This window comes from Poecilia reticulata, linkage group LG4, assembly GCF_000633615.1.
Source record: "Poecilia reticulata strain Guanapo linkage group LG4, Guppy_female_1.0+MT, whole genome shotgun sequence".
NCBI classification, from domain to species: domain Eukaryota; kingdom Metazoa; phylum Chordata; class Actinopteri; order Cyprinodontiformes; family Poeciliidae; genus Poecilia; species Poecilia reticulata.
In genome coordinates this window covers 4327662-4353892 of record NC_024334.1, presented here as the reverse complement: position 1 = coordinate 4353892, position 26231 = coordinate 4327662, and the positions used below count along the sequence as shown (strand labels likewise).

Genomic DNA, 26231 nt, shown 5'->3' with positions numbered 1-26231 from the left:
ACCTATTTTATCATTTTACAAGACATTTCATACCATTGTGTTTGAAACAGGACAAGTCAGGTTTTTTGTCAATTGTGCAGATCAATGGAAATAAAATGCTCCGATCCAATCATCTGTTATTGATGTGCATGAACATGGGTCCATTCAGCTCAAACATCCCCTTTTTATTTGTGTTCTGCCTCAAGGCTCAATTATGGGATCAGAGATTTAGGCGCCATTTATCCCGGGATCAATTTGTTCTCCAGTGTGCATATGAAGTATGAATGATATCTACTGAGGAGATTTGGTAGTAGGTAAGAAATGATGTGACAGAATGGGAAAAGGTGGCGTTGCGTGAGTGTGCATGTATGTTTGGTTTTTTCTTGAGAAATACTTCAGCTGCTAAGGAAATATAGTGAAAAAATATTATGTATATGATCCGACAGATGGCAGTAGCGCAAACCTTTGGACGCAAGCTGCCGCTTCAAACTAAGGAAGAAGTAATCCGGTTAGCAACCGCAAGAACCAAAATATTAACTCTGGTTTCGTTCTGCTCTTCATTTAAACATTTCGTTACACATTGTCTCATTGTCTTTGATAATACTTGAAGTCTACCGTTAAATACCGATGTGTGTCTATTTTAGCAGCAACAACACCCTGAGAGACACCAGTTAGCCTCAGAGCTAACTGGTCGGAGTTAGCCCGAAGGCTAACTGGCTTTTCCCTTAAAATGAAGTAAGCAAAAAAAGATCCACACGGAGATTTTTGGACAGTTACATTGGACTCTGTGGCCTTCAGCTCTTCTTCCAGAGAATAAAAGTAAGACTATACGGTAAGAGACGAACTGAGACAACACTTACTAGCTATACTGACTGCTAGGCCCTAGAACACGTAAGCGCGTCCGCCATATTTAGAGGGTAAACAGCGGCCAGTTATAATGAAGGAGAGAGGGGGTACTGTGATTTCAGTCCAATTCTACAGTCTACTGGATTCACAGGTTATTCAGAGTGAATATTAAGATATGTTTTCTTTTTTGTAAATAAAAGTAAAAGAAGAAAAATGTCTAAAAAATTTGCAAACACTTGATTCTTTCAATTTGTAAGTAAAAAGCATGTCTTTTTTGTACTGGTTTCTTTACTTGAGGTCCCATTGAAGCCATTATAGCTTAACAACATAAACCCAAAATGGCCTACCAGTAACCTTAACGCTTTGCATTTTACTATCCTTATTTTTCCCTCAGGCAACTTGGCTCTTTCTTATAACAGAATAACTTTTATAAGTTGGAATTTATTTCTAGCTTAAACATTTTTCATTTATTAAATTATTTTTATTAAACGTATGCTGTTTGTTTGTGTCCTTTCAGCTAGAAGTTTTCTGAATAGAAAATGTTTTTGACAGGAGAAATATGACCAGAAACCTCCTGATAGCTGAAGTGTTTCAGGTGTTCTTATTCATTTAGTTAAAAATGTAACTGAAGCAAGTCATATGTGCATTTTATCAAAGTCTTTGACATTAAAGTGTTTCATTTGTTCTGCCTCTAGATCTCCAGAAGCATCATGTCTGTAAATATTGGGGAGGTTGGTGGTGATCAGTTTATTAAACCAGAAAGTAACTCATTTATGATCACAACTTACCAAACGATAGAGAGATGAAAGAGGAACTCAAGGAACCAGATCTACAGCAGATTAAAGAGGAGCCAGAATATCAACCGATCAAAGGAGAACAAGTTGAGTTTGATGAGTGTCAAGATGTGAAACTGGAGGCCAACACCTTTATGGCGGCTACTGCTTATGATAAAATATTCCAGACTAAACCAGAGCTGCAGCAGATGACAGATATTAAAGAGGATCCAGAATCGGCACAGACTAAAGAACTGCAAGAACCAGAACATGGACAGATTAAAGAAGAACCAGAATCTGAACAAATTAAAGAGGAACTGCAGGAACATGAATCTGTGCAGATTAAAAAAGAACAGGAAGAAGTCTACATTAATCAGGATGAAGATCAGCTTGCAGTGAAGCAGGATTCCTCCAGAGAAACTCCTCTCTATGAGGAAACGGACCAAAGTGAATCAGACCCAAACCTAAACCAGATCCACTCTTCAAACTCCCTTGAAGCTGAAAACCAACACCAGGACAGATGCAATGATGGCCACCAGGTACTGGATGGACATCCACAGCTGACAGTCAATCAGAGTGACGATGTTGACCGTTCTAAAGTGAAAAAGCTAAATAAAACCACACATTCTTGCAAAATATGTGGGAATTGTTTCACAAAGAAAAGTACCTTAAAGGTTCACATGAGAATCCACACTGGTGAGAAGCCGCATTTCTGTAAAGTCTGCTGCACGTCTTTCAGATGCACCAGTCATTTGGTTCGTCACATGGGAACCCATACAGGCGAGAGACCGTTCTCATGCATGGCCTGTGGAAAAAGCTACATTGATAGAGGTAGCTTAAACGCACACATGAAAGATCATCTGGAAAAGAAACCATTCACTTGTAGTGTGTGTGATAAATCTTTTGTCAGGATGCAATATCTGACTTGCCACCTCAGAGTCCACACAGAGGAGAAGCCGTTCTCATGTGAATCCTGTGACAAATCCTTCAGACACAGTCGATCTCTGGCTCGTCACGCCACACGCCACATAGATGAGAAGCCGTTCCATTGTCCCACCTGCGGAAAATGCTTCCCTCACTTACGCAGCCTTGCGTCACACAGCAGAGTTCACCTGAGTGACGAGCTATATCCGTGTGACCTGTGTGCTAAATCATTCCTATACAAAAAGGACTTGGAGCGCACAAGTGGCCTCACACAGGAGAGAAACAGTTTGTGTCAAGCGTGTGGTAAATTATTTGGTGACAAGAACACTGGTAGAGCACATGGCAAATCACACGAACAGGAAGCCTGAGAAACAGTTTCCTAGTAATGTTTGTGATGCGTCTTTTACCGCCAGCGTTCAGCTGGACGATCACCTGAGGAGCCACACAGGTGAGCAGGTCTTCAAATGCGTCACCTGTGGAGAGAAGTTCTCCAAACCGTACAGTCTGACGATGCACACCCGGACTCATACAGGAGAAAAGTCGTACTCCTGTGAACTGTGTGGTAAATTATTCACTGCCAGATATAAACTGACTGCACATGAATGTGAAAATAAACCTTAGAAAGATGTTAAAGTTTGTAAAACATCATTTATTTGACCCACAGTGGGAATGTGACCCATAGCTACTATAGTTTACCTACTTTTTTTTAAACAAACATTTAAAAATGTGTTTAAATCAGGGCAATTCAGTTTTTTGTTGCACTTTTAGATTGTCATAGTAAATAATAAATTGCAATAAAATGCTCATTTGCTGTTCATGTTCATGAATATTGACCCATTCAGGTCAAAATAAAACGTCTTGATTTATGGAGTCCCTCAAGGCTCAGTTTTGAGACTCTCTTTGTTTGCCTTGCATATTCAAATCTCAAAATCAGCAAATATCAATTTGTTGCTCAGTATAAATTCTGAATATAAATATTGCATTGCCTTAAAAATGTTAAACAAGTGGATGTTGTTAAAACTTTTAAAATGAAATGACGCTAAAGGGAAATGATCATTTTGATATTAAGTGTTTCAGGCTGTTGATCCTCAGAAAATTAACATTTTCTCATTTTTATCTTGTTTTGCTTGTTTACAGCTCAGGACATTCTGGTAAATTGGATTTTAATCTGAAAGGCTGTTTTTCTTCCTGGTTAAATAAAGGTCCTAACATAAAAACACAGATATTCCTGCATATACTTGTTTTATTTGAGGCCTACTGCTTTGTATTAATCTAACTAAAGGAAGAAAAAAATGGTGAGTTGACCTGAAAATGGCTTAACGGGAAGAAAATTACAAGTCTCTGTTTTAAATCAACTACATTTTTGGTTCAAGTATGTTCTTCATTCAGGGCAGTTAATGGAATAAAACAAAAATACATTTGTGAAAGAATAGAGATTAAATTGCTGGCATCTGTTTTGTTTTTTGAGATACAGAGGAAATAAAAACAGGAAATTATTCTTTAAAAGTTGTTCAAGCATTGACTGATTACTATCTACTCTGTATTGTATACTGTAAATTTAACTGAAATGTAAAAAAATAATAATTGGGACTGGATTGTGAGGAGCTACTATTATTTTTTTAAAGCTTTGTGGGTCATGAAAATGAGAGTGGGTAGGTCTGGATAATTTTAGCCACAGGTAGCATTAATGGCTACATCTTGGCTATCACTTTCAGTGTCAACATGTTAAAATCTCTGTGATGACCTTTCACTTTTAACACTGAATTAGATAAGAGATCTGAGAAGTACTCTAAGAATTGATAGTAAGAGCCAAGTGGACAATTTAGACTTGGACCGTAATTTAAGATCATCGTTCTAAGGTGATTAACATTTATTAGAATCAATTTTAATCACCATAAGTACTATTTATAAGTGATTAGACATTTGAATTAGATTTTGGGTGTAGTTGGACAATTATAGCAGAGCCACGGTTATATAATTCATATTTTTCCTTTACTTTTTGATTTTCTGTATAATTTATGTCTATTGTTTACATTTTAATTTTTTTTAATAGTTGAACCTTATCCACAGGATCCAGTTTACATTTTGTTGCTTGAAACAAGAACATATTTTAGTACATTAAGATAAAAAGTTGGAGGAATATAGAAAGAAATAGAGAAACATTTAATTAAATAAATATACTACAAGGAGATTCAAAAAGTTAAATTAACAAAATTCATGAAAAATGTGACGATCAATGATGGTTTAAAACAAAAAACATTTTGATTCGTACTCCATACCAGTAGGTGCCGGTGATACACAGCTTAAGTTTCTTGGTAACCGTCAAAACAAGAGAAGAAGAAGAATACCGCAGAAGAAGAAGAACGCTGGTTTCGTCCTGCTCTTCTTTTAAAGCGTTCTTCACATCTTGGCTCGTCGTGAGCTCTGGTAATATCGACAGTTTAGCTTTAATAGCGGTTTGTGTCTGTTTTAACAGCCAACACCCAGCGCGAGATCAGTTAGCCTGCTAGCTTTCTGAGAAGCTAACGCCCATGACGAGAAGCAGCCAGTTTCGTGCTGGAGAAACGAACAAAAAAGTTTCACAAAGGAGATTATTGGACATTTGTTGGACGCTGTGTGACTGCTGGCTCTTCTTCTAAGGAATATAACGGGACTAGCTGGTAAGAGAACCGTCTTTTCACAAAATTAGACAACAAGTACTTGCTAGCTGCAGCTTTGACTCCTAGCTTCTGAAACGTGAGTGCGTCCGCCATATTAGGAGGGGAAACAAAGGCGAGCTAACAGTTAAACAGAGCGGAGGTGTTGTGATTTTAATCCAAATCACGCAGCGATTTACGGCTCATTAAACCAAATTATGTATCATACGAGATAGGCCTACAGTCTAGTAGCTCTTTAGCGTTTCATGACTCCAATGTAGGATTATCTGGAGGCGGTCTAAAAAAGTGGATATGTTTTCATTGCTGTAAAACAAGTGAACACAAAGGAATATTAACAAAAATAATAGACGCTTCCGATTTGTAAACACATTTTTATACTGATTTAATTGTCCCATCTAAGTTTTACTCCAGAAACGACTTCTAGCAATATTAATTATTTTATAGTCCTTATTTTTGCCGCAGATTAAATATCTCTTCAAAAAACAAATTATGCACATAAAATTACTGTTTTATATATAAAATTAATAACAAAAACATGTTGTGATACATTAGATAATGAAAGGAAAATAAAATCACCGAGCTAACAAAAGAAAATGGAGATGTGGTGTTGCAGAGAATGAGTATCATTAACTGTGTGTGTGTGTGTAAGTGTGTGATCAGAAATGGTAATATGAACGACATTGAGTATGTAGAGCAATAAAATAAAGTAAAAAGAAAAACGGAACACAAGCAAGCAAACAAACCAACAAGAACAAAACAAAAAAAGCAACAATAAATATATAAATATATACACTGCTCAAAAAAATAAAGGGAACACTTTAACATTTAAGTTATTTATTTTTTTGAGCAGTATATTTATTACTAGCGATAAGAATAACATATCAATAAATTACATGTGTTGAACGTTTAAAATTACTCTTTAAAAGTTCACCAGGTTACACTTTGAGTGTTTCAAACTGCTTTCTTCAATTAACAGAATAGGAAGGAACCGTTCGTGTGTGCATGTCTGTCGGAGACCGAGCACCAAAGACGACTGACCAGCTTCACTTCGTAGAGAGGAGAGTTTTAGTAATGATGTTTTCAGTTCAGTGGAGGAAAGAAAATGCATCCCGACCAGATGGCTTGATGAAATGCATGCCCCCCCTTCCCCCCATGTCTGAAGGATGGAATATTATTATGCACTAAAACCTACTAACACTTGAAATCTGTTTTGTTTTTTTGTTTTTTTTTATAAGGTAGACGGTGCATAAAAATACATTTTGTCAAAATTATTAAATTTGATTTGTTTTGTTCTACCTTCAGGTCCCAAACAGCATCATGTCTGTTAATATTTGGGTGGTTGCTGGTGATCAGTTCCTCATTCAACCAGAAAGCAATTCCATTCCTGACCACAACTTGCCAAATGATCTAGAGATGAAAGAGGAACCAGATCCACTGCAGATTACAGAGATTAAGGAGGAACCAGAATATCAACCGATCAAAGAAGAACAAGTTGAGCTCAACGTCTCTCATGAAGAGAAATCTGTAGTGAAGCAGGAAGCTGACACCGTCATGGTGGCTGCTGGTTGGGATGAAATATTCCAAAATAAAAATGAACAGATGATGGAGACAAAGGAGGAACCAGAACTTCCACACATTAAAGAGGAACAAGAACCTGTTCAGATTAAACAAGAGGAGGAGGAACTCTACAGTCATCAGAGTGAAGGTCAGCTTTTAGTGAAGGAGGATTCCTCCAGAGAAACTCCTATACATGAGGAAAAATACCACAGTGAATCAGACCCAAACCAAGACCAGATCCACCCTTCAAACTCCTGCAGAGCTGAAAACCAACACCAGCACAGATGCATTGATGCACTAGATAGAGATGAAGAGCTGACAATCAATCAGAGCAGCATTGTTGACCGTTCAAAACTGAAAAAGCTCCAGAAAAACATGTGTTTTTGTAAAATATGTGGAAAACGTTTCATCAGGAAAACTGCCTTGAAAATTCACATGAGAAACCACACTAATGAGAATCCGCATACTTGTAAAGTGTGCAGTAAGCCGTTCAGCTATAGCAGTGGTTTGGTTCGGCACATGAGAACCCATACAGGTGAGAGACCGTTCTCATGCAAGACCTGTGGTAAAAGCTACATTAACAGATGTAGCTTAAGCTCACACATCAAAACTCACCTTGGAGTGAAGCCATTCCCATGTGGATTGTGTGATAAATCTTTCACCAAGAGGCAAAATCTGATTTATCACATCAGACTCCACACAGGGGAGAAACCATTTCCGTGTTCAACCTGCGGAAAAAGCTACGTAAGCAGAAAAAGCTTAACAAAACACAGCAAAACACACATCACAGTTCATACAGATGAGAAGCTGTTCTCGTGCGGATCGTGCAATAAGACCTTCAGAAACAAACGAGGTCTGGATCGTCACAGCAAACTCCACACAGGCAAGAGGCCGTTCTCATGTTCCACCTGTGGAAAAAGCTACGCCAGTAGAGATGGCTTAAGAGCGCACTTCAAGGTTCACCTGCCTGAAAAGCCATATCCGTGTGATCTGTGTGACAAAGCCTTCACGGTCAAGATCAACTTCGACCGCCACAGGAGGACGCACACAGGCGAGAAGCCGTTTTCGTGTGAAGTTTGTGGTCATTTTTTTATTGATAAGTTAGCTGTGGTTAAACACATGAGAAGTCACACAGGCGAGAAACCGTTTCAGTGTGATCTGTGTCCTAAATCTTTTCATACCAAATTTCATTTAGGCTGCCACAGAAGAACGCACACCGGCGAGAAACCCTATGCGTGCGACCTGTGCGGTAAATTTTTCATAAGCAGAGCCAACGTGGCCCAACACATGAGGACCCACAAAGGCGACAAGCAGTTTACATGCAAAAAGTGTGGCGAATCTTTTAGTGACAGGAGCAGTATGGCCAAACACCTGAGGAGTCACACAGACAAGAAGCAGTTTGCCTGCAATGTTTGTGATGCGTCTTTTACCACCAGCATCCAGCTGGACAATCACCTGAGGAGCCACACAGGTGAGCAGGTCTTCTCATGCGTCACCTGTGGAGAGAAGTTCTCCAAACCGTACAGTCTGACGATGCACATCCGGACTCATACAGGAGAAAAGTCGTACTCCTGTCAAATGTGTGGTAAATTATTCACTGCCAGATATAAACTGACTGCACATGTATGTGAAAATAAACCTTAGAAAGATGTTAAAGTTTGAAAAACATCTTCTGTTTAATCCGCAGAAGGAATGTGACCCATAGCTACTATACTTGACCTACTTCTTTTGTTTTACCTGTAAACCGTTTTATACCAAAGCAACCGGGGCAATTCAGTTTTTTGTTTTACTTCTCGATTTTCATCGTATTAAAATATCCAAATCCATCCATCTGTTGATCACGCCCGTGAATTTTGGCCCATTCAGCTCAAAGCACTGAAGACGAGCTGGACTTTTGTGCTCAAAGTCTATAAATTCATGGAGACCCTGAAGGCTCAATTTTGAGACCACTCTGGTTTGCTGCCAGTTTGTTTCACAGCATTAATGTTCCTTTGTCTGCTTTGCTAATGTTTGCAGATTCATTTGCCTTTAAAGGCAGAGACAGTCATTTCAGCTGTTGCCTTAAAGAAGTTAAAAAGTTTAGGTTCTTGAATCTTTTGAAATTAAACGAAAGCTAATCAGAAATTATTTCTTATTCAAGATTTTTCCACTTCTTCAGGCTGTTTGTCTTACTATTGTGGGAAAGTTGTTTTGTTTTGCTGCTGATTGGCCCGGAAGACGCATGAAAATTAGATTTTTAATCTCAGAGTTTCTCACTTCCTGGCTAAAGTTTCTAAACATTGAAAGAAATCCCTCCATATACTTGAAGTTTTTTTTATGTATTCTGCTTTGTATTAACTCAATTAAAGGAGGAAAAAATTGCCGAATATCTTGTGATTTTTCTTTTTGTTGTTTTTTACAGTTTGGGTTCAAAGTGTCAGATGCTTTTGGATGTTGAAATTAAAATCTTTTCCAATTGGAAATTATCTGATAAACACCTGGAGGAAATGGTAAAATAACAGAATAACAGCTTGTGAAAGGTATTTTTGGTTCGAGCGAGTTCTTCATGCTTCATGGACGTTACTGGAACAGTAACATAAATTCAGAAAAGTACAGATATTAATTTGCTGCCACCTGATCTATTTTTTAGATCGAGAAAAATAATGGAAATGATTTTTTAGAACTTGCTACAACACTGGTGATCTACTATAACGACGTTTTCTCTCAGGTTTGGATTCTTTTAGTAAATTAAACTCAATTAAAAATGGTCAGACAGGACAGGGTTTTAAATAAATACTGTTATTTTCTCCCACTTAATACCATATATCAGCACAAAGTCGAGAATATGAAGACAGGAGTGGGTAGGTTGGCCTGATGAAGAGGATCTGTGGTTTTGTTTTTCAGTGAGCGAAATGCATGGTGCCAAGCTTGTGGTTTTATTAGATGGGAACCTGCAGGGTTCATGTTCAGATTTACTCAAATCTGATTATTACAAGTAAGAAATGAAAACTTACAAAGTTGAAAAAAATAAGGAACAATACAGTGTTGCAAAACGGCAACAAGTTTAAGTCCATATAGAGTAGCAGCTTCATATCATCAACCAGTAAACACTAGAGTTGGGTAGAAACTAGTTACATTTAGTTGAGTAACTTCTTTGAGAAAATTTATTTTTTAAAGTATTGTACTTTTTACTTGAGTGATTTTATTGTGAAATATTTCTACTCTTGAATAAAACTTCTGGATTTTCTACCCGCTGAATGGAGAACAAACTAGATTCACAAACCCACCAGACAGACCTGCAGCTTTGAGTTTGAACTTGAGTGTACATTTTACCAAATACTTTTTACTTTTTCTTGAGTAAAAATATGTTTGAGCCATCAAAAGGAATTTGGTATAATGAGAAAAACAGGGCAAATAATTGTAACCGAGCTTTGTTTAAAACTGGGGGAAAAACAAGCAGGAAATGTGATTTATTTTATTTTATTTTTTCCAAGAGACGGTTAAATAAGAGAAGGGAAATGGTATGCAGCTTCAGGATTACAAGTTACATCTTGAACATGACATTTTGCATAAACTCTCTTCTTCTGGATCACATAGAGAATATAGAGTTTGTGAGTTTTTAATTGTATTTATTTTATTGCTTAGTTTATAAATAATCTGTGTAATGTGTTCAGGATCCCCATCCACACCCAATTCCAGTAGGTGGAGATGATGCTCACCAAATCGTTGCTCACCAACAGTTAAAAAGAAGAAGAAGAGCTCGGTAGGCATAGGCAACCGCCACAACCAAAAGCAGAAGCAGGAATTTTAACGTTGGTTTCGTTCTGCTCTTCGGTTAAACCTGTCTAATCTTCACATTTTGTCTCATTGTGAGCTCCGATAATATTTGCAGTCTCACTTTAATGCCGATGTTTGTCTGTTTTAGCAGGTCAAACACCCTGAGTGAGACCAGTTAGCCTTCGGTCTTCCTGATAAGCTAACTGTCAGGAGTAGCAACCAGTTTCTAGTTGGAGAGAATCGCGAAAAAAAACGTCACACGGATATTATTGGACTCTTATTGGATGCTGTGCGGCTGCCACCTCTTCTTCTAGGGAATAAAATCAATACTAGCCGGTAAGAGAACCATCTTTTGACCAACCAAGGCAACAAATGATTGCTAGCTTCTGCGTTGACTGCTAGGTGCTAAAACACGTCAGCGTGTCCGCCATATTGGGAGAGGAAACAGCGACAAGTTAATCAGTACAGGGAGCGGAAGTGCTGCGGTTTTAAACCCCATTCAAAGCAATTTATGGCTCATATTGAACAAAGTTACGTGTCATAATAGTTAGATTATACAATTTTTAATTTTTGTCAAATGATTAAACGAAAACTTAATTACGTTTATTTGTATAGTACCATCAAGGCAGTTCAGTCCTTTTCATCATAAAAACATCAAACACATAAACATGGATAAATAACTACCCAGTAACACAGCTGATTTCCAATTTGCAAACCCTAAACACATTTTTAAATCTGATTTCATTGCTGGAGGTCTCATTTATTCCATTCTAAAGTTTTACTCCAAAAACACAGATATCTTGCTAGTTATTTTAACTTTCTACATTTAGTCATCTTTATCTTTACCCTATAAATTGACCCCACTTTATAAGAGACATACATTTGTGACTTGTACATTTTTGCTGGGAATATGTTGTTTTTAGTTTGTCAATGTTGTATTTTCATCATTTGAATAACATTAAGTGGTAGTCAGACTCTTTAACTGTCTAGAATGTAATGGAAAATAGGTTTATGTGATTCTGATATTCATCTTGATCAGTTATCTGTGTTGCTCTAAGAGAAAAGTCCTTTAAGTCCCAGACCTCAGTCCAGTAACATAAACTATGTAAACGTATTGTAATGTATAAGATATGGAGCAAATAATGAGTTTTGCTCCCAATACTGACCCCTGGTGGACACAGCAAATAATTTTCTAACTTTAAGTTGCCTCCTCCAGAAATAACTTCTTAACCATTTCATTTCCATTATTCCAGTTTATGAGCTACAACATTTAATTTCCCTTTGAGATCAATAAAGTATTTTTGAATTTAATTTTAATTGAGCAATTAGTATTTTCTGGTAAATTGCATTAAAATATTGTTTCATAGCAACATATTCACATCGATGCCAAACAGTTTTATCCACAGTATAAAAGACTAGGATACAAAAGGAAAGGCGTTCCCAGAAAAATACATATAAACGTGACTCTCCAAGCAGTCAAAATTAATCAAAATTAGCATTAATGTTTGGCTTATGAAATTACTAATGTTATGATTAATAATTTGTTATTAATTAACTTTTTAATAAATTGAGTTTCTTTAGTTGAATAAGGGCATCATTCCACTCACCCAGGAAGTGAAACTTGTCAGTTTCTCATGAAGGAATAAAGTTATGCTACGACATTAAACTTGGTGGCATTATTGATTTTAAAGAACAATATGCGTTACATGCAGGTTCTTTTATAAATAAGGTAACATTACTAATATCTTTAAGTTACCTTGTCAGTCATGTTTCAGGCTGTTTCTCATCCACAGGCCTGAGTGATGTTGATGTCAGGGAGTCAAATTTTAACTGCCTGACGGAGCGCTAAGTTGGCAAGCTAGCATCAGTGTTAGCATAGCACTTCTGGCAGCAGAACTGCCATCAGGCTCTTATTGTGAAAGAGTGACAGATTGTTTTCCGTCACAAAAAAACAGAAAACAATCTAAAAACCCACATCTTAATAAATTAAACAAATATGTGATGCTTCCAAAAATGTGCAAAATATTCAGATGATAAAATGTGCTTCTGCTGAATGTTTGAATTTTAACATGCTTGTGGGAGGATTTCATGGAGAAACCAAAGTTTTTGATCTTTTCATTGCTTTTTTTCCATACAGATGATTTAAAACAAAAATCCCCAAATTTCTCAAAATCCACTGATTTGCACTAGAATTAGTAAAATATGACCAAATGTGTTTCTCCTTCATGCTGGCTTTTCCATAATGTTCTACTGAAGTCAAAGTGGAGAAGAAAACATTAGGGAGTAGAAGACGGGAGGAACATGACTATGTTGTATAAACCTGAACTGGAACCTCCTAATACTTGGAACATTTTCAGGTGTTTTTATGCATTTTTTTAAAAAAATGTACCCAAAGCAATTCATACAAACACATTTTGTCAAAACCTTTAATACTAAAGTGTTTCGTTTGTTGTTCCTTCAGGTCCCAAACAGCATCATGTCTGTTAACGTTTGGGTGGTTGCTGGTGATCGGTTACTCATTCAACGAGAAAGCAGCTCAGTTCGCGACCGCAACTTACCGACCAATCTAGAGATGAAAGAGGGACACAGAGAACCAGATCTCAACCAGATGAAGGAGGCACCAGAATGTCAACCGATCAAAGAAGAACAAGTTGAGCTCGACATCTTTCATGACGAGAAGTCTGTAGTGAAGCCGGATGCCGACACCTTTAGGGCGTCTGCTGGTTCTGATGAAATATTCCAGCGTAAACCTGAACTGCAGCAGGTCACGGGGATGAAGGAGGAACCAGAACCTGAACAGATAAAAGAAGAACTGGAGGACCTGGAAACTGTACAAATTAAACAAGAAGAGGAGGAACTCTACAGTGATCAGGATGAAGATCAACTTATAGCAAAGCAGGATTCCTTCAGAGAAACTCCTGTTCATGAGGAAAAATACCGCAGTGAACCAGATCCAAACCAGGACCAGATCCTCCCTTCCAACTCCCCAGAAGCTGAAAACCAACCAAAGGATGGATGCAACGAGAAAGACCTGGTATTAGATGTAGATGAAGAGCTAACAAAGAATCAGAATGACAGTGTTGAACACGCTAAAGTGAAAAAGCTAAAGAAAAACATGCGTTCCTGTAAAATATGTGGAAAACATTTAATCAGGAAAACGCTCCTGAAAATTCACATGAGGATCCACACTGGTGAGAAACCGCATACCTGTCAAGTCTGCAGTAAGTCGTTCAGCTTTAGCAGTCATTTGGTTCGTCACATGAGAAATCACACTGGTGAAAGACCATTCTCGTGTCAGACTTGTGGGAAAAGCTACATCAACAGAAGTAGCTTAAACGCACACATCAAAGACCATCTGGGAGAGAATTCATTCCCATGTGAATTGTGTGATAAATCTTTCACCAAGAGTCAAAATCTGGTTTGTCACATGAGACTCCACACAGGTGAGAAACCATTCTCGTGTCCAATCTGCGGAAAAAGCTACGTAAGCAAAAGCAGCCTGAAAAAACACAGCATAACACACAGCATAGTCGACACAGGCGAGAAGCTGTTCTCATGTGGCTTGTGTGAGAAGTCCTTCAAAAACAAACGAGGTCTGGTTCGTCACGTCAAACTCCACTCAAACAAGAGGCCGTTTTCATGTCCAACCTGTGGGAAAAGCTACACAAGTAAAGGCGCTTTAAAAGAACACTCTAGAGTTCACCTCCCTGAAAAGCCGTATCCGTGTGACCTCTGTGATAAAACTTTTGCAGCCAAGATTAACTTTGACCGCCACAGGAGGACTCACACAGGCGAGAAGCCGTTTTCGTGTGAAGTTTGTGGGGATTTTTTTATTGACAAGTTGGCTGTGGTTAAACATATGAGAAGTCACACAGGCGAGAAACCGTTTCCATGTGAAATGTGTCCTAAATTCTTTCATACAAAATTTAATTTAGCGTGTCACATGAGGACTCACACTGGTGAGAAACCATATCCTTGTGACCTTTGTGATAAATCTTTCATATCCAGAGGTAACTTGGACCGTCACCGGAGGAGTCACACAGGCGAGAAACCGTTTTCATGTGAAGAATGTGGTAAATTATTTACCAACAAGATGTCTATGGTTAAACACGTCAAAAATCACACAGACAAGAAGCTCAAGAAGAGGTTTTCTTGTAATCTATGTGAATCGTCTTTTAGTGACAACATTCAGCTGGACGATCACCTGAGGTACCACACAGGTGAGGACGTCTTCTCTGTGGAAAGAAAGTCTCCAAACTGTCCAGTTTAACAGCCGGACTCATTCAAGCACTAATATATCTTCTCTGTAAATGATTCACTTCCAGTTATAATCTGACTGGATATGTATGTAAACAAGCCTTAAAAGAAATTTGTAGAATATCTTTTGACAAGCAGAGGGAATGTGACCCAGGGCTATTATTACTACTTATGTATTATTGTTTTCCTCACTTTATTTTTATGATTTTATCTGTAAAATGCATTTCATGCTAATTGAATTATGCAGGGAAAATCGGTATACTTCTGTTGTAGAACACCAGCAGCTGTCTTAACTGTAAGCTAATTATAATATAGAACGCTATTTAAAACGTTTATCTTTTATCAGCCCTGATTATTTTTGTCTTTTGTTTTATATCAAACCTGATTGCAAATAGTTTCTAGTTGTTCAAGAAGCCTCTTTTATTCTGTACATTTGCTGGAACCCTTAACCTGAATTATTATTTTTGCTGTTTCATGATTGTTTTTCTGCATAATAAATGTGTATGTAAAACAAAAATAAACTTTTTTTGATAAAACTGTTTAATGTCAAAGTGAATATTGATTTCTGCAAAAAATAATTACAATTCAATAATAGTTAATAAAAAATAATTGATTGCATAAATATTCATTCCCTTTGGTGTTTCTAGTTTGTGGATCTTGGATCACTTGAGTACATCGAGTCTAAAATAACGACTCGTCTGTCTGGAAGGTCCATTCACTGGTTCAACAGTATTCCTGGCTACTTCATGAAGATTAAAGAACGACCAATCAGAGAGAAGCTTATTGAGAAGCTTCAACCGTTTTGTTAGAAGAACGAGGAAATGCAGCGTCCAGAAGTCTAAACTTTTCCACACAGACTTTCTGAATCCAAACAAATGTGCATCTAAAAATCGAGTCAAATGGAGTGAATATTTATTCAACCAGTTATTTTATGCTGCATATTTGTATTTGTCATTATTTTTGTAGAAATCTGTCTCCACTTTGACGTCAAAGGCTTTTCTTTTGTAAATTTCTGTTAAAAAGGCTCCATTTTGTTGCTTAAGATTGATTTGTAAAAACTATAAAAAGGGTAAAACACCCAAAGGGGTGAATACTTTTATACATGCTTTATATGCTTCTGCATAAAACATGAAAATGATTTACAAGATTTCAGATAAAACACACGACTAATCTAACAGCCACAGAGGGAAAGAAGAAACAATAACGCAAACTCAGACTTTGTTGTTTTTGAGGTTTTTGAACTTGTTCGGTCTTCTTGTGTGTCTTTATATTAAAACATTTGCCAGAGGTCAAAGGTCAACCACTCCATCACATTTACAAAATCAAATGAAATATGGTGTTAATCAACTGTGCTATGTTTGTGTAGCAAAAAATGTGCTTGTACTGCTCTCATTTTAAAGATATTAAATGTTTCCATAGGTCAAAGGTCAATCAACCTCACATTTACGAAGTTAAGCCAGTTTGGTGTCAAACAACTGTGCTATAAATATTTTAGCAGCACAGCATGACTAATATATATACATTTTGTAAATAAGACTTAATTCTTACAAGATACCAACAACACAGATTTTTAAAAGAATTTACAAACCTTTTGGATGTCTTGTTTATTCCCCCATCAGTTGTACTACACACTAGAGTCCAACAGGTGGCGGTATTGCGTCCATCTGCAGGCTGGATGCCAAGAAGAAGAGAACGAAGGAAAAACGATCAATTAAAAAGTTTGTGCTTTTTTGCTTTTTATTGAGTTTGTCCTGATATTTTATCTCATTAAAAGCAATCACAACTGTTTCAGTCGACTGTTAGCAGCGCTTTATCTCCGTTTAAAGAGCAACAACAGCCGCAGGGAGAATGGTTAGCATCCGAGCTAAGTGAGAAGCTAACCCCAGGACACAAGAAGCAAATGGTTCCCCTTTAGAGAAAAGGATAAAGGTGAGTTCACACCGACAACACTGAACGTTCATTGGGAACTGGGTTGCATTTTCTGTCACCAAAGAGTACAAGACAACCGAGTAATAGAACCATTTTTAACGAACTGTGTCAGCATTATAAGCTAACTGTATGCTTTAGATGCGCCGACACGTCAGCGCGTCCGCCATATTGGGAGAGGAAACATCGGTCACCTAAGCTTTAAAATGAGTAACTGAACAGAAGTTTTAGCCGGTAAAGCGCTTAAATGAGATCAGGCTGGAGTTCAACACATCTTCCACATCAAAATGAGTTAGTTGAGGTGGTTATGCATCCACATAAATACAGATTGTGAAAGAACGGCAGTGTTGGTTCAATGTAAATAAGTTCACTGTAATTTTTCACTGTGGTTCTCAATGAACAATTCAAATATTTGACCATAATGTATTATTCCAACTGGAAAGCTGGTTTTGGCTCTCTTGAACAATACCTTACTGGTTTGGGAAATATATTTTTTGTATCGGTAAGTAATTAGCTCCACCCCTTCTCTTTAATATCTACATGCTCTCAATAGCTCAGGTTATAACAAGTAAAGAGATTAGCTACCATAGCTATGCAGATGATTAGTTATGGTTGCTAATCTAGTAATGGGATCATCAGCATACCTGATGGTATCTTAATGACTCTGATGGGTTCGGAGTCATAACAGCGACTCGGAACCATCCAACCTCTGAACATATGATTAGAAAAAATTAATGCATCTATGTGCCAGAATTTTCTCCAATTGAACAGAAAAAAGTTATTATCTTTGGACTTAGAGTCAGCTAGAAACTAGCAGTCAGGTTAGAAATTTGGGTGTAGTGATGAACTCTGACCTGCACCTTCAGAGCCACATAAAGACAATTCTAAACTCCCTGTAGAATAGAGCTACAGTGAGCTCTATTATCTGAGCTCCCTGTAGCTCAGAGAATAAACTTTAAAATACTGTTGTTGGTCTATAAATTGCTGAACACCACAATACATTAAAGATCTGCTGCTATTGTGTCAACTATCCAGAACCAGACAAACAAATGTAAAGAAAACTGCTGAAACAACCAAATTCCTTTAAATCAAGGCCTTTGGATCCTCTCCCCAGTGACCTTTGCCCCTACAGATTACTTTGACAACATCCTGTTTATATGTTGAAAATCTGATGGTAAAAATGTATTTTTTCTTGTTCTTCTTTCTGTCAGGGCGTCATCTTCATCATGTCAGCGTTTACCTGGGAGGTTGTTGATGATCACTTTCTCATTAACAAGGAAGGAAACTTCAACCCTGACAAGAAGAAACCAAATGACCCAGAGAGGAAAGAACGAGAACGACCAGAACCAAAGCTGATGACGGAGATCAAAGAGGAAGAACACCAACAGGTAGAACTGTTTGATGATGCAGAGCAGGTTGTTGTGAAACAGGAGACTGACTCCTTCACGGTGAATCCTCCTCTGGAGAATACAGAACCAGATGAGGAACATCAGCCAGTCAAGGAAGAGCAGGTTGAACTGAGCATCTCTAACAAGGTGGTGAAGCAGGAGGCCGAAACCTTTACGGTTCCTCCTACTGAGGTTCTCCTCCACGGAGAACCAGAACTTAAGATGATCCAGGCGAAGGAGGAACTGGGATCTGAAGAGGTTAAAGAGGAACAGGAGGATCTTTCCAGTAATCCTGATGAAGACCAGAACCAAATCCTCTCTACAAACTCAACTGATGACGACAATCAGCAAGAAAGTGACCACAGTGAGACGCTGCATATTTGCAAAGTGTGTAAGAAATCCTTTGAAAGTAGCATTCATTTGGCCGATCACACAAGAAGTCACTCTGGTGAAAAACCCTTCCAGTGTCTGTCCTGTGGAAAAGCTTTCACCAAACAAAACAACTTGGCCGTCCACATTAGAACCCACACAGGCGAGAAGCCGTTCTCCTGCCCCACTTGTGGAAAAGGTTTTACCCAGAAAGGTAACTTGAGCGTTCACATGGCAACGCACACGGGCGAGAAGCCGTTCTCCTGCTCGACTTGTGGAAAAGGTTTCACTCAGAAAAGTAACCTCCACATTCACATGAGAACCCACTCGGGCGAGAAGATGTTCCCATGCGAGCTGTGCAGCAAATCCTTCAGCTTCGGTTGCCAGTTGGCTACTCATATGAGAATGCATACAGGCGAGAAACCGTTCCTCTGTGTGGCGTGTGGAAAACGCTTCTCACAGCAAAACTACTTGACTGTCCACATGAAAATCCACACGGGTGAGAGGCCTTTCTCCTGTCCCACTTGTGGAAAGAGTTTTATCAAGGAGTGGAACTTGACTGTTCACATACGATGCCACACAGGTGAGAAGCCGTATCCTTGTGAAGTTTGTGGTAAATCCTTCATCAATAAAAGTCATCTGACCAACCACATGAGGACTCATACATGTGAGAAGCCATTCTCCTGCCTGACTTGTGGAAAGAGTTTCACCAAACAGGGTAACCTGACCGATCACATAAGAAGCCACACAGGCGAGAAGCCATATCCGTGCAAAGTGTGCAGCAAGTCGTTTGTCAACAAAAGCCATTTGACCAACCACTTGAGGACTCACACCGGGGAGAAGCCGTACGACTGCAAGCTGTGTGGCAAATCTTTCACAGACTGCAGCAGCATAGCTCAGCACATGAAAACACACACAGGGGAGAAGCCATATCCTTGTGATGTTTGTGGTAAATCCTTCCGCAACAGCAATCACCTGGCTTGTCACGTGAGAACCCACACAGGAGAGAAGCCTTTTTCATGTCCGATCTGCAGAAAAAGTTTTACCCAGAAAGGGAACTTGAGTATTCATGTGAAAACTCACACAGGCGAGAACACACAAGCGTGAGAAGGAGCATTCTGCGATTTAAATCCTTCTGTTCAACATGTGTATATAGTACAACTATTGTTATCTTAGCCTTCTGAGAAAAATACTTAAGTCTAAAGCTGTTTTCATACCTGATGGTCCGGTAGACTCGGTTCTGTTCAAGTAGGGATGTCTGGAAACCAAGTTGGTTTTTCTCAAGAGCCATGAAAATTCAACTTGTTCTTTTTTAAAATATCACCAGCTCACTTCTCTGCATCAGACTTTCACTGATTTATTTATTGTCATAAGATGCTTGTTGTAACCGACAATATCAGAAAACTTAATAAGCACTTAGAAAAACTGGTTTTTCAAAATAAGAGCATCAACATAAATCACACTGTTTGAATAACTAGGGAATTTTATGAGATGTTTCTAAATATTTCCACCTTACCATTACAGTAAAAAACTAAACCTGTTTTGGTTACTGAAATACTTTGAACCTGACATAAGCAGTTAAAAACAAATAATAAAGAAATAGAATTAAAATTCATATTATTATTAAACTGGTCCTGAGACAGAGGATGGCATCCTTCATCTTTTATTATTATTATTTGTATATATTTATGTTGTCACTTTTTCAACTATGTGCTGTAAACAAATTAATAAAATTCTCCTGAAATGTATTGTTGAATTTAGTGATTTATTGAATCTTAATTTGAACCAGTTTTTTTTCCTGCTCCTCGTCTTATTTTTCTGACTTTTCTGGAAAACCTTTAACAGAAACAAACCCAAATGTTTAGATATCTTTTAAATATATACTAATTAAATACTTAAAGTTTTTAACAATTTAGATTTGATTTATTTCTAGCATTTCAGAAAGTCGTCCATAAACATACCAATTCAATAAAATTTAAAAAAGTATATTTGTTTCACTTACCCCAGAACAAATCACACCCACCTGATTGGTTTCAAGCATTTATTTCTGTTAATTATGATAATTTTCTTCTTCCAGAGGCAGAAGATACATTTTAGATCTGATTTAAAATATTGAAGCAGATCAATTAAATGCACATTGTGAGGGAAAAGTACAGATACTGTGACCTGGGTGAATAAATGTATACCTAAACAAACATCGTGTTAAATTTCCTCTGATGCTTTAACATTTTGACTAAATCAACCAAACGTTGCTCCGTCTGGATTCCACCACTAGATGGCGACACATCGTTCCTAAGCTGAACCCGGATATAATCATGTCGGGGTTTCAACCCGGAAGGAAAATATTCAGTTAAGAAAATCCAACATTTATAGGGATATTATTATTCAATCAAACTGCTGATTCAAATAAACAATAAAAAATCAGAACAGCAGCTTCTCACTCTGCTTCAGATGAATTTAATCATCAGTTGCTACAGAATTATCTGTTTTTAATTAGCTTATAAATATCATCAGATCGATCCTGAGATGTTGGACACATTTATGTTTCCAGAAACTGAAAACTGAGCTGAGGATGAAGCAGAACTAAAACACTGAGAACAAAATGTGACATATCGGTTTCTAACCAAGAAGAAATCTTGGAATACATAGAGAAACGTTACATTAATGCAGAAATTAATAAAGCAGACGCCAGTAGAAAAAAAGTCCCTTTTTTGATGTAGAAGCACGAGCAGCTTTCAAAAGACTAATGGACATCTAGCAGCTGCTAGCCTGTTATCCTGTGAACAAAACAGAGGCGATCAGTTAATTACTGACTAAATATTCAGCCTAAATGTCTGATAATAAATAGATGCACGAAATAAAATCACGTTTTCAGCTCCAGACTGATATTACTGCAACAGCTCGACCCGTTTTAGGAGCTTTAGGAGAAAATTCACATGGGGAGATGCTACGGATCATTGAATCAATTAGAGGATTTTGTTTCATCAAAAAGTAGAATCACATATTTTACAGTTCACTGAAACCGACGCAGCTGTTTAAACACTGACCTCCTGAGATCCATGAAGTTTACAGATTAACCACATGGTGATGAAGAGGAGGAGCAGGAGGAAGCAGGACACGGAAATGTGAAAACCAACGTTTGTCTCTGGGTGTAAGAGGAGGCAGAGTTTTATTCTCCAACAGCAGGATTCCACTTTTTACTCTTTAAAGGGGCAGTGTCGTGTAAAAATCAACCTTTATCAGCTTTCTATCATGTTGTAATGTTATTCTCTCATCAAAAACATACCTGGAGTGCCGCTTTGATCGCCATGGCAACCATTCAGCCTGGGTGGACCTAGCTCCTAGTTTAATCAGTTCTCATCTAAAAACATCAGATCTTCATCTGAACCTCTTCCATAACAGCAGAGATGCTCAAATAAAAACTGTCACTGTTTAAGTTTTAATCTGTGTTTGATTGATCAGGTCTGATCCTGTTAGCTGCTCGGTTCCAGTGAATCGTGTGAATGGACTGATACTCACTGATGGGTTCGGGTCGAGGGCAGTCTGGAGCAGAAACACCAGAAACAGATTCAGGTCAGCATGTTCGGACCCGTCCAGCAGCAGAAACGTTCAGATCCACAATGTTTGTACCGGTTCTGTTGAAGAGGATTTGGAAACCTGGACCTTTGACCTTTAGCTCCTCGCTGCCTGTGAGGTTCCATAGAACCAGGAGGACGGTCTCTGGTCTGGCCGAGTTGTTGAGGCACACGGAGCATTTAGAGGAGAAGATGGAGGGGAAGTCACAGGGAGCCAGCTCTGAGCCGTTTGGACCTCGGTACCAGAGGTTTCCCATTCGCTGGCGGCTGCCATGACTTCAGCCTCCGAGGAAGAGGAGCTGAAGCAGCTGAAGTCTGCCTGAAGAAACCAGGTCAACATGCAGCAGGAAGTTAAATACGGACAAAAGTAAAACAGAAAAAAGCGCCACACTGGGAGTGATTGGCAGCGCTAAGCCCCGCCTCCTGCCTCTGATTGGTTGTAACTGGGAGGAAGCAGAGGAGCTCCTCCCAGTTTATCTCTCACCAAACTGTCACAACATGGTGACAGTTTCTACAAACATATACAGCATTTTTTAATAACAGTTAAACACGTTTCTGGAAGTACAATTTTACAGCTAATGTCAAATTTATTTATGCATCACATTTCCAACACAAAGTGAATCACAAGTTAAATGCAAACCAGGAAAAGTAAAAATACATAACAATACAAATACAGTCAAATATTAAAAAGTGTCTAAAAACACAATTAAAAACAGTGGAGCAGCGTTATAGGTGGGTACTCAGTTCCTCTGGGTTTTCTGCCAGAACCAGAACCAGAACCGGAGCAACTGCAAGAACTGAAGCAAACAGGAGCTGCATGTTTGGTGAGCCTAGAAAATGTTTTAAAATGTCTGAAATCAAACTCTGGTTAAAAGAAATCAGTCTGCAGGTTTTCTGTTTCCAACTGGTGGTGATGCGTCTCATTTCCCTCAAACCTTCACAGGATGAAGAACATTTAAACTATCAGACACAAAAACACCTAATATACACAACCTGAAATTAAAATATTGGCCTCTTAACTCATTCATTGTTTTCTTTATTCGTCTGAAGGAGATGTTTGGAAAAAGTGACACAACAAAACCATCCACAGATTCACTGAGTTATTTACAGATTATGAGTCACATGATCAACCAGACTCATCATCCGTTTTGTGTGCAGCTGGAACAGCAGCTGGAACCACCAGTGACAGACATTACATTTTATCATTAAAACATCAGATTCGTTGGTCAGTTTTCTACTTATTAAACTGACCTCTAGCATCAAACAGGTGAAAGTTGAGACCATCTGTGTTGAGCTGCAGAATCAAATCTTCACACTTAAAAGTTCGTTAATAAATGAAGCTTCTCTTCCCAGTTGGGAAACGACGATGTTACAAGATCTGCTGACCAGAACCAGACAGTTGGACTCAGCCAAAATTGCTGAGCCAAAAGAACTTGTGGGCCAAGAAAGCAAAAAGAACTAAAATCAAGCAAATATAGTCGTCCATTTATTTTGTTTTGTTTGGAAGGAAAGGAATGCTATTCATTGTAGATCCAAAACTTTTTGTGTTTGGTGTCTTAAACAAAGACATCTGGTCTTCAAATACTTTTGGGTTCGATTAAAGACATTTATCTTTAGTTATAAGGACAGGATTTGAAAAAGTGTGTCATGTATCATTTACATGCTATCAGTAGAAAGTGGATCATATGACAGATAATGTATTATTGTTCTTTGAATTAGCAGTGAGACGAAACCTTTATGTTCTCGTCTCATAAAGGTTAAATAAACTTCTTACCTTTTTATTTTTGCTTGACCGCAGCTCTGGACTGCAGGAATGTGCAGGAGGTGAAATGCAGAGCAGCTTTGTGAAACTAACAGACATTACGGAGCAAAATCCGCTCCACCCAAATTCCATCACAATCCAGAAACAGGAAACATCCATTACTGAGAAATTCAGGACGAACCGAGAAGCTGCTGCAGCTTTTCTGCTCAGAAAGTAACAGGAATGTGATGACTTTTAATTTATTTTCTTCTCTAGAGTTTCATCAACAATATATTTGGACGTTAAGTTGACAAATTCTTGTTTTCCTTTATTTTACATTTACTTTTAATGAACAAAAATACATTTTGTTCGTTAAGGTTTTAAAATGAGGATTTCTGCCCTCATGGCAAAACGTTTGTACACCAGCGATGAAACGTCATCAGCTGCATTTCCATTACAAATCTTATGGAGTTGCAGTGTTTCCATCAAATAAATGAAATTAAAATAAGTTTGTTCATGCGATAAGTCATTAAAAATCATGATGTAAACAGTAATGGGAGATATATTAATAATTCATGTACGGTGCTGGTTCTAGTGTCTGATTCAGCTGATTTCAACTGATGAAATGTTCCCCGATTTCAAAACTCACTGCAGAGGAAACGTTTAATGTATTCAGCCTGATGTGGACAAACATGGATTATCTGATCAGCTTGTTGAATAATAAACAGAATGGAAATTAAATACAATTAAGCGTCATTATCATTAAAATAATGATCATTTTGACCACTAGTGAAAATGACGGACCCACAGCGCGACCTTTGCTCCAAACTATGAACATTTTTGTCCCCTCTACCTTCTGCAGTTTTTTTGTCACACATAAAAGTGATTTAATTAGGTTTGCCTGACGCGGCTCTAAAACCATGAACAGAAACCATCTGAAGCTGAATTAAAGTTGATTCAGAATGATTTATGACCTCAATTCTTCACATTTTCTTAATGTTTTTTAATTTTTTTGCTCTGAAATATTAAGTGAAAAACTCCTGTTGATTTTTAGACAGATTTGTAGAAATAAAAATGAAGTCTCTGGAAGCTCAGGAGTTTTCTATTAAAGTTATTTTTTACTTTTTGCTGAGGAAATTGAAATTATGTTATTTTGTCACTGATCATTATTCAAGAATAAATTAGAAGAAAAGTATGATTTATAAATGAAAATTTAGCTACAAAATGTTAGATTGTCATGGTAACTAGGACCAAATTCTGGTTTTTACTCTAAAGTTCACTGTGGTGCGTCCAAGTGTTTTCAGTGAAGACCTACAGTTTCTGTTTGTATTGTTGGGGATAAATTATATATTTCTTAGTTTTCTTCAATTGAGGCCAAAATAATAAACTGGAGGCTTTCATTTCATTTTGTATCTACAATCCCGTTCCTACAAAAAAAAAAGGATCATTTTCAAAGTTCATGCTTAGTTTGTTGAGTATGTTTTAAAAAATCAGTTTAATAAAATCTTTTTGTATTTTTGGCTCATCAGTTATTTTAATTTGACAATTTTGACCAACATGACACATTTTCAACACAAAAACACAACATACATTAATAACAGATTAAAATCAAGATGAAGAATTGAATAAAATGCATTTATTTTAACCAGGTTACAGTATAAACATGCATTTCATGATTGTTTTTGATTCTTTCCAAGTAAAAAAATATTTGCAAGGGTTTTTGCCACAATTTTTCCTCTTTCCAAAATAAATACACATAAATGTTTTTCTTTAAAAAACTCAAAGATCTCGGTTTTAGTTTCTTGTGTTGATCTCAGACTATAACATCAAGTCACGCTGAGGCCAAAGTGAGAAATGCCGCCCCCTGCAGGTGAAAGTTGGCATCATTTAAACTCAATGTTTTTGACCATTTTTGCAGAAAATTTGGAATAAACTCAAAATTATACAGAAACGTGGAAAAATGTGGACATTTGTTGGTTTTGTGTGAATTTCTGCAATCATGAGAAACTCGAGGAGCTGACTGATTACAACATAACAAACATGAAAAATATAAAATAGTATTTGTAGTTGGACAGTACGGTGCCCACCGGGGGACATGGAGGATTATTTTTCTTTTGCAGGCATACTGAATACTGAGAGTCTCTGCTGTAATGTTTTTCTATATATGTTAATATCTCGTTTCCGAGATACCTGAAGTTTAATATCTTTCTTTTTAGGATAAAAATGCACCACAAACATGCAAAATGCAAAAGCTAAGCAGGCCAAACGAAGGCTTTCCATCCATTTCCATCTGATAGAAACAGAAACTTTCCGTAAGAAGGAACGAAAGAAAAAAAAAATACATCCAGGCTATCTGGATTATTTCCGAGTTATTTTAAACGACATTATCTGACAGTTTTGTGTTTTTTGTGTTGGTAGTTTAATGGTTGTGCAGGCCCATCTCAACTTTACACAAACATGCAGCGAATACATCAATTTTCAAT

At 37.6% G+C, this 26231-nt stretch overlaps 2 protein-coding genes and 2 pseudogenes across 4 annotated transcripts; all 4 read left to right on the top strand.

Moving 5' to 3' along the window:
• Nucleotides 1-28: 28 nt before the first annotated feature.
• LOC103463166 (zinc finger protein OZF-like) lies at nt 29-3743 on the top strand (annotated as a pseudogene).
• Nucleotides 3744-4839: 1096 nt separating this feature from the next.
• Nucleotides 4840-8356, top strand: LOC103463167 (gastrula zinc finger protein XlCGF57.1-like; annotated as a pseudogene).
• A 2128-nt stretch (nt 8357-10484) lies between these two features.
• On the top strand, nt 10485-15263 carry LOC103463241 (gastrula zinc finger protein XlCGF57.1-like). 2 transcript variants are annotated; one of them, XM_017304333.1, is made up of 2 exons: nt 10485-10828; nt 12954-15263. In XM_017304333.1, the coding sequence occupies exon 2, from the start codon at nt 12969-12971 to the stop codon at nt 14760-14762; it is 1794 nt and encodes a 597-aa protein (XP_017159822.1). In that variant the 5' UTR covers nt 10485-10828; nt 12954-12968; the 3' UTR covers nt 14763-15263. The 2 variants fall into 2 exon arrangements, with proteins under 2 accessions (XP_017159822.1, XP_017159823.1); XM_017304334.1 differs by lacking the exon at nt 10485-10828 and adding an exon at nt 12841-12849.
• A 1094-nt stretch (nt 15264-16357) lies between these two features.
• LOC103463168 (gastrula zinc finger protein XlCGF57.1-like) lies at nt 16358-20180 on the top strand. 2 transcript variants are annotated; one of them, XM_008406376.2, is made up of 3 exons: nt 16358-16467; nt 16576-16678; nt 17887-20180. In XM_008406376.2, exon 3 carries the CDS (start codon nt 17902-17904, stop codon nt 19537-19539), a length of 1638 nt encoding a protein of 545 aa, XP_008404598.1. In that variant the 5' UTR covers nt 16358-16467; nt 16576-16678; nt 17887-17901; the 3' UTR covers nt 19540-20180. The 2 variants fall into 2 exon arrangements, with proteins under 2 accessions (XP_008404598.1, XP_017159824.1); XM_017304335.1 differs by lacking the exon at nt 16358-16467 and having other exon boundaries at nt 16479-16678.
• The last annotated feature ends 6051 nt before the right edge of the window (nt 20181-26231 follow it).